This window comes from Phallusia mammillata, chromosome 1, assembly GCF_965637545.1.
Source record: "Phallusia mammillata chromosome 1, kaPhaMamm4.hap1.1, whole genome shotgun sequence".
NCBI classification, from domain to species: Eukaryota; Metazoa; Chordata; class Ascidiacea; order Phlebobranchia; family Ascidiidae; genus Phallusia; species Phallusia mammillata.
The window spans coordinates 5,416,135-5,431,515 of NC_137252.1; the positions used below are offsets into that span (position 1 = coordinate 5,416,135).

At 33.7% G+C, this 15,381-nt stretch overlaps 1 protein-coding gene across 2 annotated transcripts; it reads left to right on the forward strand.

Moving 5' to 3' along the window:
* The first annotated feature begins 2 nt into the window (after positions 1-2).
* On the forward strand, positions 3-8,246 carry LOC145232603 (uncharacterized). 2 transcript variants are annotated; one of them, XM_080097266.1, is made up of 14 exons: positions 3-277; positions 386-462; positions 525-720; positions 1,245-1,385; positions 1,442-1,483; positions 2,173-2,235; positions 2,480-2,521; positions 4,345-4,386; positions 4,902-4,946; positions 5,144-5,278; positions 5,916-6,075; positions 6,133-6,215; positions 7,264-7,326; positions 7,724-8,246. In XM_080097266.1, exons 3-14 carry the CDS (start codon positions 678-680, stop codon positions 7,786-7,788), a joined length of 924 nt encoding a protein of 307 aa, XP_079953392.1. In that variant the 5' UTR covers positions 3-277; positions 386-462; positions 525-677; the 3' UTR covers positions 7,789-8,246. The 2 variants fall into 2 exon arrangements, with proteins under 2 accessions (XP_079953392.1, XP_079953398.1); XM_080097272.1 differs by lacking the exon at positions 386-462.
* Positions 8,247-15,381: the final 7,135 nt, after the last annotated feature.

Here is a 15,381-nt window from a genome sequence, read left to right on the forward strand (position 1 = left end):
ATTCGTTTTACGCTGTTAAAGCCGTTTATTCAAGAAAGAAGAAAAGCAACGTTCTGTGTAACTTTGTGAGCTGTTGATTGTGTGAAATAAAAAGGTCGGGATTTCAAGACTAATCGCTGGATAACCGTTATAACCGCAAGACTAATAACCGTTAGTCTGGTTTCTTGGCAGAAACTTATCAGGGACAATATAAATTGCCGTGACTTAGTGGAAGATGTCATGCACTTTCAACTAGAGCCTGACACATCAGAAAAACAAAAGTCAAGATCCAACAGTGGTAGGATTTTTTAATGAATTGTGTTTGTGAATCTTTAAATCAGTTTTCATTAACCCTGGGGTTACTAAAATGCAGTTGAATAGACTGAAAAGTGTGCTATTTTTTTAGTTTACAAGAATTGGTTTCTTTTAACACCACAATCAACAGTTCAAACTCTTTAATTAAAAGAAGATAGTTCATGTGATGTAAGTCAACACATGTAACTGTTTCATTCATAAATCTAAATGTTTTTTAAATGTTGATGTAGGATGTTCAAACTCTACTCAATGTAAGTTACCAAAGTGCAATTGCATTGCATGAAAACAAAGTTATGTTTTGTGGAGGTCTTTCTCTCACCCATAATAAAGCAACAACTTCAATCATTTCATTCGATTGAGAAGTTTGGAAAAAGGAAGGGAACATGAGTTTTCCCAGATATAATGCCAGTGCTGTGTCTATGCATGGTATAGTATGTTTTTCTGACAAACTAGCATTTAACATTTTTTATGTTATGAATTTCATTAATTTTAAGCATGACTGATAATATATGTACATATTGTTTAATATGTACATATTGTTAACCAGCTGTTGGTATTAGGAAGTCTTGAGTTTACTCAGAAACTATTTTAGGTAAAATAATGTAAGTTTGGTGTTAATGATTACTTGAGATGTATTCTATTGTTTGAATTAGGACTTCACTATTTATATGATAATAAACTGTGGCCTAATTGCCAACTGTGATAACTAGGTTATACCATGCATGTTTATTCTTAATTAGTATGAAACCATTGAGTAAGGGAGTCTTAAACAGACACCTAAACAGCTTACTTTCTTGCAACATCAACACTTAATTATTAGGGTTTTCTAAATTAAATAAAAGTTTGTTTTTATCTAACTAAAGGTAAAGTTTACAAACATCTTTAAAAATGAACAAATGGCACTGTCGCTAATACCCATACTACAACTATGCTTTTTTATGGATATTTAGGTGTGTTGTGTATTTTTGGTGGCAGAAATGGTCAAGAATTCGAAAATCGTTCTGAAACATTTTCTAAAGGCGGATCTTATCCAGATTTAGCAAAAAACCTTCCCAACAACAGAGCTGCTGCATGTGCTGTTGCTATTGGAAGTATGTGGTTGTGGAAATATATATATACTTCATATAAACTATTTCTTTCTGTCTAGATAATGTTTATCTGGTCGGAGGTATCGCTACAATTTTGAAAGGTAATTACATTACTGCTACATACTAATGTACAGTAGCACAAATTTTTTTTAAGTGAATTAAACAATGTTTTATTTATATTTCAACATGGATTCCATATAAAAAGAACAAGAAAAATGATCAGTGTTTACAAAAAGTAAATGATTTTATAGTTTCATTAAACTAATTATGTGAAAAATTGCCAAGGAATTAATATTTCCATGTAATGTACCAAAGTTACATTGTAAAACATTTAAAAGCAATACTGTAAGATTTGCAATCATAGAACATGGCATAAACAAGTAGTAGTTTATAAATGAGTAGTTAGCTCCATCTTCATGACAAAACCATGGCACAAACAATCTGGCTTCTGATTACTAATCACTGTAAGCCATATCCTACCAAAGAAGTTGTTCACAACTATTAGTCATATTTACAAGGTGTTACCCCTTGTTTATATCAAATCACATCTGAATTTAGGTCCTATGTAATATATTCAATCACACTTTGGAATTTTGCTTCCTTTGAATAAATTGAATGTATATTTGGACAAAAAGCAAAAAGACCAGTGTTTTTACTTGTTGACAGTTTTATGCTTTTTTACTGTTAATTTAGATGTTGTTGAAAGCTGTATTAACCTAAAACTATCTGATTAGTATGGATATAACTGTGAATACAGCCTTTTAATAGATGTATAAACCATACACTACAGATAAAAGCATGACTTTATTGAAAACAACCCAGGCAGTTCCTATTTCAAAAGCAACTGGGGGAGGTTTGTAACTGCATATCTACTTTACACAGTAAATAGTGTTTTAACACACAAAGTGATTTTGAATGGACGCAAACCAATAAAATACCAATATGTGTTAACACTTTACATGTTTACAAAAAGTTTTACCACATTCAAGAATTAAAAAATTTGCATTCATGCATTAGATCTTTTACTGTCAGTAGTGAATAATAATTGCACATTATTTTTTGTAAGATTATAAAACAAAATTTCCCTGTTTTACAAGGTTTATTTGGCTCTAAGTCAGCAGGATTGGAATCAACCCAAGGTGACCACGAGCACTTTATTAAAATTTGAAAACCTAAATGAAATTGAATGTGAGTTTATACAGCATCAATGAGTCTGCATTAAAAAAGATCATACATACTGTAAATTTACCCTCAAACTGTCTATATATTTTCAAATTTGGACATATGTTAGATATTAATCCAAACTTGATCCTCCAGAAGTTTGACCCCGAATTACCCAGCGGTTCACCCACAGGCCCCCGAAACGCAACATTTTTAACACTGGTTTTGTAACGCTTGTTTGGTAAAGAAAGAGTGCTTAAAATTTATTTAAATTCGGACACATGTTAGTTATTAATCCTAACTTAATCTTCCAGAAGTTTGACCCCGATTTACCCAGCGGTTCATCCACAGGCCCCCGAAACGTAAATGTGTCTAACGCTCGTTTGGTCAAGAAAGACACTGTAGGCAGAGGTCCCAAGAGAGTAACTCACTGGTTTACGATTGCAGGAGCGTTCAGCTTGACGTTGGACAGACGTTTTACGAGACGTCGTTTCGGTGATTAGAAATCAACTGTTTTGCACAGCAATGCTATTTCGTTTTATTAAGTAATTACTCACAATTTCAGTTTTGGCAACGGTTGCACACCTATGACGTGATTTGAACCTAATAAGCGTGCTTCAGTTTTGTATGTGTCAAGCAAAACTTTGTTAATCAAAATAAAGATGAAAAAATAAACTTGACATTTTTGCAAGATAAATGTTTTTTCAAATGCTCGTTGTCAGGTTGGCCACCGCATGTCCACGGGTTACTTAAGGTCAACTAGTAGCTATTACTAACACAGATCAGAACTTTCTTTCGTCATAACGTAGCGTTTTTTGCAATCAATTTAGGAATCAATACTCAAGGCATGTATAGATTAGGTTAAACGGTGTCGTTGAACATTAAGGACTACGTGCTATCGTAAAGGGTGTCGAAAGGTCAAACAGTCGTTTGGCGTGTGCACCCTGAGAGGTTACTACAGGTCAATGGTACTTTTGTGAAATAAAGTTATATGAAAAACAATTTGTTATGTATACACTTGTAGCAAATTGCTTTTTAATTTAAAGTGTCTGTAACACAACTGTTACAGCTTTCTAGAAAAAGAGTGTGTTTGAAACCTGACCTTGGACGACCATGTCTGGGTCGAACAAAAATTTTTAATGTTGGGTTAATGCTTTCTAAAAATTTGTCCTTAAAAATCTAAAAGTCACCGCAAAATTTGTTTACCTTAAATCTGCACAAACAGGTGTGTGGGGAACCATTCGTTTTTGTTTACAAAAACAATCATATGTGTAGATCAAATGATATGTATAGTAAATTGGTAAATAGCATATAGAATATATAAAATGGAAGTATATCAAAAAGCCACCATTCTAGTTACTAATTAGCGTAATCCATATCCTGCCAAACATGTTGTTCACAACTGTTAGTCATACTTACAAGGTGTTACCCCTTATTTATATCAAATCAAATCTGAATATAGGTCCTATGTAATAAATTCAATCACACCTTGGAATTATGCTACATTTAACCAAATTGAATGTATATTTGGGCAAAAAAGCAAAAAGACCAATGTTTTTACTCGTTAACAATTTTATACTCTTTACTATTAGTTTACATGTTGTTGAAAGCTGTATAAACCAATAAAATACCAGGATGTGTAAACACTTCACATGTTTATAAAAAGTTTTACCACAATGAAGAATTAAAAAAAATCTGCATTAAGGCTTGAGGTCTTTTACTGGCAGTAGTGAAAAATAATTCCAGTTTTTGTACATTCTTTTTTTTAAGATTATAAAACAAAATTTCCTTGTTTTACAAGGTTTATTTGGCTCTAACTCAGCAGGATTTGGATCAACCCAAGGTGACCGTGAGCACTTTATTAAAAATTGAAAACGTAAATGAAATTGATTGTGAGTTTACACAGCATCAATGAGTCTGCATTAAAAAAGATCATACATACTGAAGATTTACCTTCGATTTACCCCTGTCTATACATTTTGTGTAAACAATTTAAGAAACTAATATTGTTCTGTGATGTTGATGGTCTTTTAATTTCTTGATATCAATAAGGCAAGTCATCATGTTTTAGGCATTGTTCTAGAACAAGCTTTTGGTTGCGACATTGGAAGTATCATTGATATGACACAGTTAATTTTTCCATAATTCTTTCTTAACTACTAAATAATCAAGGATATTTATGGCACAAACCACTTAGCTTCTAATTACTAACTAGTGTTAGCAACATCCTGGCAAACAAGTTGTTGACTACAGTCACACTTACAAGGAGTTAAAATACTGTTGAATAGATTGCAATGTTTTGGTTTGGCGTAACCACACCTATAAATATAACTATCACAATTTATTTTATTTTTAAAGTGCCTAGCTTTGGAGCTCCAGCACCATTACCTGGACAATTAAAAGGTAGCAATTATATTAACACTAAACAACATCTCACCTGCACTGATTTTAGTACTTTAGATCAGTTGTATATCAAAAGGACATGCTTACATCACTATTAAAATTTAATGAAATGGTTTTGTGCTTTATTGATGGTAAAGTTAGTTTTGTAATTATGAGGTTGTAATTCTGTTTTCTTTTTCAAATGTGATGAAAATAAGAGAAAGTTGAGCAAGTTCTTGCTTCGGTGGATTGTATCAACATTATGACAAACAAGTGGACAGAAATTCCACCACTCCAACAAAAAAGAAAACTATTTGCTGCTTCTGCTGTTCAACACACTATTTATGTGTTTGGTAAGGTTTAGTAACAATAAATATGCACAATGTCAACTATTTTTACATAAAATAACCAGCACGTCAAATACACCCATTTCAAATGTGTTAGCTGTTCACGTCATATTTTTTGGTCATGTTAAAATTATGTTGGAACAGTTTTTTTTAAGTTTTTATTCTTGGTGGACAGGAAATGCAATTTAGATGAGTTTGAATTATTGTTAGACATGGCCCTACTGAGAACTGGTATTGACACTTCTTAAAATTTTAGTTTGTGTGGCGCTGGAAAGTTCTGTAATTAGTTTCCCTGGATCAAGGTGCCTTTAGTTGTCTCCCTGAGTGATGAAAATAGTTTGTTTGGCAATATTGTTTGATCTGAAAAATTCTGGGATTGAGCAGGACAGACATTATTTTATTATTAATCTTTAATTTATATGTTCTAAATTTGTATGTTTACACTTATGGTTGTTATTTGTTTCAAGCCGAGATAAGCTTTATTGGAAATACTCAACACTTGTAGACTTGTTTTAAGTCTAATTTGTATCAACAAAACAAATGTATAAATTATTTCCAAGTCAGGTCTGGTCAAAAGCATCTGTTAAACCATTCTGTATCCTCTGTAATAACAAATGACAATTATGTATGCTTTAACTTCAAGGTGGAACCTCTGCCTGTGGTCAACATTTAAATAGTGCAGAGTTTTTGGACACAAGCACTGATAACCCAACATGGACGTTCCTTCCAAATGCACTATATCTCTTGCCAAATGCATCTTCATGTTTTATTGCTCATTATGATGAGATCTTTGTTCTTGGAGGGTATGTTTTTATTGCGCTTTATTTACTTTTTAATATATATGATTGGTTGTATTTTAGTGATTGCCAGAAATTATGTTGCTTCAGTACATTTTCTCATAAATGGAAAGATACAGTTTCTGATGTAAAAACCAAGATAAAAGGTAAAATATTATAACTTAATCTATTATGTGCCCCCTTTTCTAGGAAGGACTTGTTTTGTTTTCATTCATATGTTTTCTGACCAACACTGGTTTGTTCAACCCAAAAAAGTGCTTTAAACTTACGGAATTTACACATGTGTGTCAGTTAGTTATCCGAAATTGATCCTCTGGAAGTTTGACCCAAGATTACTTAGTCATTTTACCCCCAAATAATTTACTTAATTCGACCCGCTAATTCAGGGGTCACTATCCCTATGCCCGCAGGCACTGGTTGTCCATTGGCTTCTTTACATTCGTTCGCGGGACTGGTTCTACAAGTAGCCAGTTGCATCTGTAGTTTGAACAAAATGTATATTATATTGGCTTATGTATACTCTATTAAATAATACAACATGTTTCTCTAATCATGAGCAATTAGTATGTGACAAAGCATATGCAACAAGCATGACAATCGACTGTTATGTATTTCCTCCTGTATTTTTCTTAAAAGGTATTTTTCGACACAATTTTTTGTAAATGAAACATTTATTTTAAAATTTTATTCTGGCTATCAAAATGGTTTGAGTTTGAGATATCTGTTGTAGACGGTTTTTCACAATTAAGTCTGGTTTTATCAAAACTTTATGGCTTTTTTAAACATTCTTATACTTACGATGTGCTAAACCACTCTTGTGGTATTTGCACTAGTTTGTACCACAATACACAATACTCCACATGATACATATGTAATCATTCTGCACACTGTTATTTAGGATAAAACTATATTATTTTTAGGGTCTGATAAAAAACAGTTACATTTGGCATTTTCCCTAAAAATCCAAATTGTCATTAAAACCAGCCATTTGATGATTTTTTGGAAACAGTGTTTCATGTTAGGAACAATATTTCATGTGAATTTTATTCGTTTCATGTATACATTTCCATGTGCAGAACACATTTTACCGTAAACTCCAATTTTGTAAATAATAAATTATTTACATGTTCAACTTCTTTTGTTACCTGCTCCAAAATATTATTCTATGTTTTGAAATGTCATTTTCCTCTTAAGAAAATGTTTCTGAAAGCGACCTTGATTCTTCCGGAAATACTACTGACGAGAGTTTTGAAAGTGGTGAGCAAACTTTTTCTTATCTTCAGCGTTTTGAAACAACATATTTTAGAATCACTCTTTTTACATCCTAAAAATTGGTTTATTAACAGAATGCGAGCTTTTTATTAATGACAACTGTTTAACAATGAACTCCCATGACACTGTCATAAGTGTACCTACCACATTAACTCTCAGTAAAAGTTTTAACCATTTTAAACATGCCTTGGACATCAATTTCAAGGTTAAAACTAGAGATTGGGTTATGTTTTGTTCCTTTTTACTACTTTTGTAAATATATATTTAATATTACAATGATACAAAGTGATGTTGTGTTAATGCTAAAATATTTTTTTCTTTAAATGTTAAAAATATTTGTTACTGTTACTAATTTACATATGTTTTTGTTGGTGATTATCAGACAACGAAAACCAAAGCTCCAAAACAGGGGTTGCTGGCTCCAGAATATTTCGCTTAAAGATGTGACTGTTCACGACCGCCGAGCACCACAAGTGATATGTGTGTTTAAATACTAAGTCATGTATATTAAGCAGTTGAGCTTCTAGACTTACCCATATGAACTCTTTTAGGTACTAAATTTTGTAGGCTACAGTATTTTGTTGCCTTGGTCATGCTGTTTATCGTCCTTTACTTTTTGATGCAAGTTCCAAACCACTTTCCAAGCCAAGCTTGATTTTTATTATGTGTTTATTTTATACATTAATCATTTAAACAGACAATTTTTCTTTTTTTAATTTTTTTGTTTGTTTGACTACACCCTCCTTCCCTTATACAGAATGTTAGAATTAGGGCCACTTGATTGTTTCAACCAACATCTGAACCCCAGTCGTATTGTATTGTACTTTTTATGTGGTTTTTAACTGTGTAGCGTTGGACTCTGGGTATTGTATAGATTTAATAAAGTATATATAGCTATGCCTTTACATATTAGAATGTGAACTATGATTTTATTGTACAAAATGTTAAGGTGTTATTTGAGTTATAAATATAACACTGAAGAAGTTTGATCATAAAATAGATGCAATAAATTATCTGACTCTATAGTCTATTTAAAGTATGACAACTCTAATAAGAATATGCATTGTGGTTTTTACCATTCAAGGTCAAGAATCAACATGTTTAATGTCAAATTTAGCTCATCAGTGTAAGTAACTTTTATCTTTACAACTGCAGATCTTTTCTGGGATATTTTTTGAGTGTTTTTTTCCTTGTTATGATTGATAGCATTGGTCAGTACAAAACTGTTGTGCACCATTTTTCATGCCATGCAGTCCCACCTTTTGTGTGTAATTTCAGGGCAAGCGAAATCACACTGGACATATTTAGCTGTTGTTTGTAAGTTGTTTGTACGGTTTTAATTACCACGCCTAACACTTGCAAGTGTTATACATAGCCCGTCACTCACAAAAAACTAGAGCACACCAATTTCTTATTGAAGGATTAAAGTCAAATTGATCCTAAAGTTGTCCTATGAATCTTATGTAAGGAACCACATTTTAAGAAATGGTGAGACCACAAAGCACATGCTGTGATAGTGTGGCTGATAAGACAATTCTTATCAATGGGCACATGATGTGGTTTTAAGATTATTTTTAGAAGGCAGGTTGGAGGCACCAGTCCCAAAAATTTTAGAAGGCAGGTTGGAGGCACCAGTCTGTAACACACACAATGTAAGGCAAATATAATTCTAAAATATCAAAACTGCCATATTATTGTAGTAAACTAACCAACAATTTAGCAGTTACATGTGTCTAGTTATCATCATTTTGATGATGTTACCTTAAAGCACATGAAACTGGTCTGCAAATTCCTTGTAAAACGGTTTGTGTTTAAGCAAATACTTGTATCTGTACATTGTGATGATTCGCTTAATGTCCTCCATGTTAACCCTTTATTGTGATACTTGATCTATGATCGTTTTAGTTTAACAAGCCCATGTATGGTTGAAGACATTAACAAATACCATTGGATGATTGGAAATATTTAGACGTTGCAAAGAAGCTAAAATGATTGTCACATTCTTGTGACACTTTATTTCTGGTGGTCTCCATATCATATATGGTGGAATGTCTAACTGAGATTCACAAATAATTATTTACACAACATGTAATCCCTGATGTTCAGTCCTGCTTTGTTGCTTCCCAAAAGTTAGTATGCACTTACTGTGCAGTAGACATATGGTGAAATTGCAATTGTCATATTTTTTGACAAGGCATTTTTGACCAAAAAGAAGCCAGCGCCCAATCGCTTTACGCTAAAACTAAAAAAGATGCGATACTGAAATTTGCACACAATATTCTACGGTTTTAAAGCTTTTCAGCGCACAAACTTTCGAAAAAAAATATTGTTCAGTTATTAATACGCGTATTTTCAAAATTAATATTCAACGATATGAACGTCATAACGCCAGGGGTGCTGCATATATATTATATAATGTATTGCAAAGTTTTCTCCTGAACACAAGCTTCAAAATAAGCCCAAACACAATGTTCTAGCAAATCGGAATCGTGTCCAAATATTAATAACAATATGCCATATTCACCAAAATCATATTCGATGTGCGCTGGCCTTAAAATTTAACGCAGCTCTTTGAAATTGACAAATGATACTCCTTACATTCATACCTTTAAAATAAGCCATCACTCGAGCTTCTAGCAACAAGTTGGCTTTGCCAAATTCGCGGTTAATAATTCATAAATAATATCCAAAATCCACCCAAACAATATGCGATGTGCGCTGGCCCTAAAATTTACCGCTGCCCTGTGAAATTTACATATGTTATTCTCTACAACTATACCTTCAAAATAAGCCATCACTCGAGCTTCTAGCAAATCGGAGTCGGCACCTAATACGCAAATGAAAAGTCATAACCGATAATCCAAAACTGAAAAAAATCCACCGAAACAATATGCGATGTGCGCTGGCCTTAAAATTTAACGCAGCTCTTTGAAATTGACAAATGTTACTCCTTACATTCATACCTTTAAAATAAGCCATCACTCGAGCTTCTAGCAACAAGTTGGCTTTGCCAAATTCGCGGTTAATAATTCATAAATAATATCCAAAATCCACCCAAACAATATGCGGTGTGCGCTGGCCCTAAAATTCACCGCTGCCCTGTGAAATTTACATATGTTATTCTCTATAACTATACCTTTAAAATAAGCCATCACTCGAGCTTCTAGCAACAAGTTGGCGTTGCCAAATTCGCGGTTAATAATTCATAAATAATATCCAAAATCCACCCAAACAATATGCGGTGTGCGCTGGCCCTAAAATTCACCGCTGTCCTGTGAAATTTACATATGTTATTCTCTATAACTATACCTTTAAAATGAGCCATTACTCGAGCTTCTAGCAAATCAGAATCGGCACCTAATACGCAAATGAAAAGTCATAACTGAGAACCCAAAACCGAAAAAATTCCACCCAAACAATATGCGATGTGCGCTGGCCCTAAAATTCACCGCTGCCCTGTGAAATTTACATATGTTATTCTCTACAACTATACCTTCAAAATAAGCCATCACTCGAGCTTCTAGCAAATCGGAGTCGGCACCTAATTCGCAAATGAAAAGTCATAACCGACAACCCAAAACTGAAAAAAAATCCACCGAAACAATATGCGATGTGCGCTGGCCTTAAAATTTAACGCAGCTCTCTGTATCAAGATCATACAACTACTGAATTTATCTTGCCTTCCTCTCCCTCAACAACTTTTGAAACTGTGTTCAGCATCTAATGCAATAAAATACAGGTGAGAATCGAATGCTGATTCTCTGTTTGCACTCTGGATCTGAAAATTTGTCGTTTGTTTCAACGTCTAAAAATATTTCTGTCCCTAATTTGGAAGATCGATAATAACAGATTTGTATGATATGTAAAATGCTAACAACACAATAACCGTGACAAAAAATTCATGTAGGCTAAGTCAATTAAAAAGAAAAATTATAAATTGAATGTTGTGATGAAATAAAAAAATGCATTTGTTCACGTTGCTTCAAATTTCATAAAAGTTATTAGTACATTGGTTATCCTCACTTTGGCATTAACTGAAGTTCATCAAAATTTTGTGTAGCATCAAAAACCATTTTAATATCATTTTGAATAGATTTAAAGCTAATAAACTTGGTTAGTAGTTAATTTAATGACATGTACTATTCAACAAACTATTGGCTTACATTGAGAGGTAGGTGGAAAATTCGGAAAATTTTGCTGACATTTATACTAGTGTTTCCCCAGAACCATTATTTTGACTTGTTATTATTACATTACATTACTTGGAATTGTTGTTTTGGCGACATTGTGTGGAGTATCGTGTATTGAAGTCATACATAAGCGCGTATAATATCGTACGAGTGCTTGTGATTGCATGAACGTTTTATTTCGTCATCGTCACCTTTTCAGTACTCGACCTTAAATGTCAGTTGTCGCTGTTTAACACCTTAAGCACAATTGTACAGTTGCGTCATCGCCACCTTTGCCACTATATATTCACATGTGTTGTAACTCTCATTTTTAGAATGCAAATCTCGCTCATATCTCTCAACTCAAAAAACTAAGTTAAACGCTGTCTTCATAATCGGACTATAGTCCTATAAGCTCAGACAAGCAGTAGCTCAGATAGCCAGGGACTTAGAGTATAAACATTGACAGCGAAAGATACTTCTGTAGTAATAAGTACGACGTCATCAGGACCAATACCCCTACAATAGCATGTTGGAAGAATGATTTGACTTTTACCATTACACTTATGACAACCATATATATCATTTAACACTGTTTGTTGACTCACTCTGCTCTTAAAGCAATGATGCTTCATCAATTATGCTTACAGGAAATTACACATATTACCAGCGATTGTCAGCATGTGATGCCTACTATTTGCGGGAAAGATCCAGTAACAAACACTAAATGTCACTTTAAATACTGTAGTAGGCATACTGTAGGTGTCAGTAGGTTTCACATTTTACGTCAATTAAGTTTTCTCCAATGCAGTTTCATGTTTAAACATGAATCAATTAGCATGTGTATGTTTAACATTTGTACACTGTGACACTGCCCAAGCAATGAAACAGATTAAGTTAAACTGTATCATCAGAAACTATATTTTTAAAATGTTCAACTTGAACATATTGCACTATGAACATACGTTTATCTCGATGTAGTGACACTGCAGTCTGTTTTGAGGTACTGTTGTTGTTCTTTTTATCGGTAATTATTGAGTGTTAATTGATGCCCTGATACTGAAACACCGCTCATACTTTTGAAGATTATTTTAAGGTAATGACCACAGCAAAACTCTTTTGCAAACAATCCTTATTGATTTTAATCAGGCATATATACTGTTGAACCTGAAAAGGTAAGGCAAAGAAAGTAACCATGTGGTAGAGATGCTTTCACCTATACTATACACGAAAATTATTATGTGACTTTGATCTAATACAATTGTGTAATTAACTCTGCTAAAACATTGCACACATATATTGGAAGCTACAATCTTAGTTAAATCATGATTTGTTATGGCAGAAGAAAAACACATTTCTACACAACAACATTTAATAAAACTATATTAAACCATAGTTTTTGCAATCCTACAGATTTCAATGCACCACATTAATGTAATAAAGTCTAGACTAATTACAAATGTCCCCCCTCTTTCCTGTGAAATTCCCAACTAGTTGCTGCAGTTTTGTGGCATCGTTTCCAACTGAAAGAAATGAAAAGAGTTTAGGTTGCTTCCACAATGAATTTAAACTTGCCTTTTGCCATTCAGAGACCATGACATTAGAATACATCGTTCGTGTGCTTCTGCATCACCTCTGTTGTTTGTTATGGAGTTATCAAGCGTTGTTTTGTCAATAATTAAATTCAGTCTTGCGAATTTGTTCCAAATTGTTCGCAACTTAAAGAAGATTTTCATTACTTGGCACTGTAGAGTTATACTCATCTTGGTGGGTGGGATTGTCTTAAATATTGGAAAAATATTAGCAATCTATTTACAGTGTTTATGATCAGTTTTTAAAAAAAATATCTTTAGATTTCAGTAGAAAAGTTTTAATGATTTATTTGTTTGTTTGCAACAGAAGTTTCCATTTCTGCTCTTACCCATATTTCTAGCCCAGTTTGTTCTTATTGCTGCAAAACATGTAGATTTGTGCTGGTCAACTGGTTATAATCATGTACACCTTTTGGAACATACCTGGTACATAGAACTGTCCCCTGGCTTTTTGTGCAACCATGCTACAACATTGGACAATGTAGTTAATTTCATGGTTAGTGCCTGTTATTCGGTAATGGAATTCTACTAGTTATTTTTTCAAAAATATGGTCTTCTTGTGTTTCTGGTTGGTTATCATTCTATGTAATGCAATGAACAGGTTTACTGGGTGTTCTTCTCTTCTCAACATAAATAGCAAGTTTAATTTAGCTTTAATACATAAAATGGTAATAACAATTTTTGTATTGACTTTTTGTTTAAGTATTGACCAAAAAACCGACAACAGAATCTGTTGTTGTTTATTTTAAAAATACAGATCAATTGTCATGATCCAATGTAGAACCAAGTCAAATAATTAAAAACGACAAACGCCACTATAATATCCTACAACTTGTCACATTCTGACTCCCAGCTACATGTTCCGCCAGACGAACCTCCTGATTTACGAATGACTGAACCTTCAGTTTTGTTTTCACTAAGAGCTTTGTTCTGTGGTTTACGGTCGCCGTTCGCGTTCCAGTTAGTGAGCTTTGTAGACCGTAACTAAGCAAAAATGATGCTTTCAGGCACGAAAAAGGGCTAGTTGGTCGTGGGCCCCCTTTTGCACCTAGGCTTTAATCGTACTTGGATTATAAGCTTGTCACATACTATGTTTTTGCCAAATGTTGAAGATGAGATTCTACGACAATGAACTTTAAACAAAGAGGAAAACAATTATTGTCCCTTGAAAAAGCAATGTTTTGGCGTAGTTAACATAGGCCACATCAGTTACACCCGTTTGTATCCACTTGAGTCACGTGAATTAAAGTTAAAAAAGTGCGAAACAAGAGTCGCATAAAAACATGCGCAGCAGCGATGTGTAAGCGACCTGCATGTGTGCGAAGTTTAGTGAACGTTCAGGTGCAGATCAACCACAACAACATACGCCAATTCCGAGCAAAGCTCCCAAAAAAAAGAAGTTACGAAGAAAGTAAGTTACGCACAATTTAAAAACATTGTAGCTGTTTTGCTGAACTGTTTTGGATAGAACTGTTTTGGATATAGTTCATTCACAGACTGTCGTCTAAAGAAAACAGACTTCGACAGTCATCCAAATGTCATCGACTACTACGGTTTTTTAAATAAATCGACTGACGGATCCCAACGTTTGTTTGACTCTGTTGTTAATAAAAATCTGCTCGGCTTTATACAGAGCGAAGAAAATATCCCCTGGCTTGAAAGGTTACTGATTGCCCAGCAACTAGCAGACGGACTTGGCTATTTGCGCTCGAAGTCCATCACTCATGGCGATGTTAACCCAAACAACGTCTACTTGATTGAGTCAAAGAAAGTAAAACCATTTAGATAAAAAAGATTTACGGCTGAAAACAATATATAGTAGTATAAAAGTTTGTGCTAACTTTATCGATTCATGCCAGCAACATTCGCCCACCTAAATCTGCATATAGGCGCGACTTTACGTTTAAATAACGAAATTGTGTTTCAAAACACCACGCTTATACTGAACAAAGCATACACTTCGTGATTGAGTTCCCAGGCTTGTATTACGGGTAAAACAGTGGCTCTAAAACATGTTTGGCAAAGTGGTCTCTTTTATGGCGCATTTCATCAGCCTCTACATTGGTAATGCTAAATATACATCTCCGATATAAAAAAGGGTAGTTAACAACCAAACGTATTTTTTTAATGCAAAATCAACGATTTGGCAGTTTATTACACCATGGGAGTTACGCAATCCGACATCCAAAAAACAATTGTCAAAACACATGTTGGTTCTAATCAGGATCATATCGATGGGGAATAATTTCAAAATACGCGTTTTAATAACCCCCTATGGG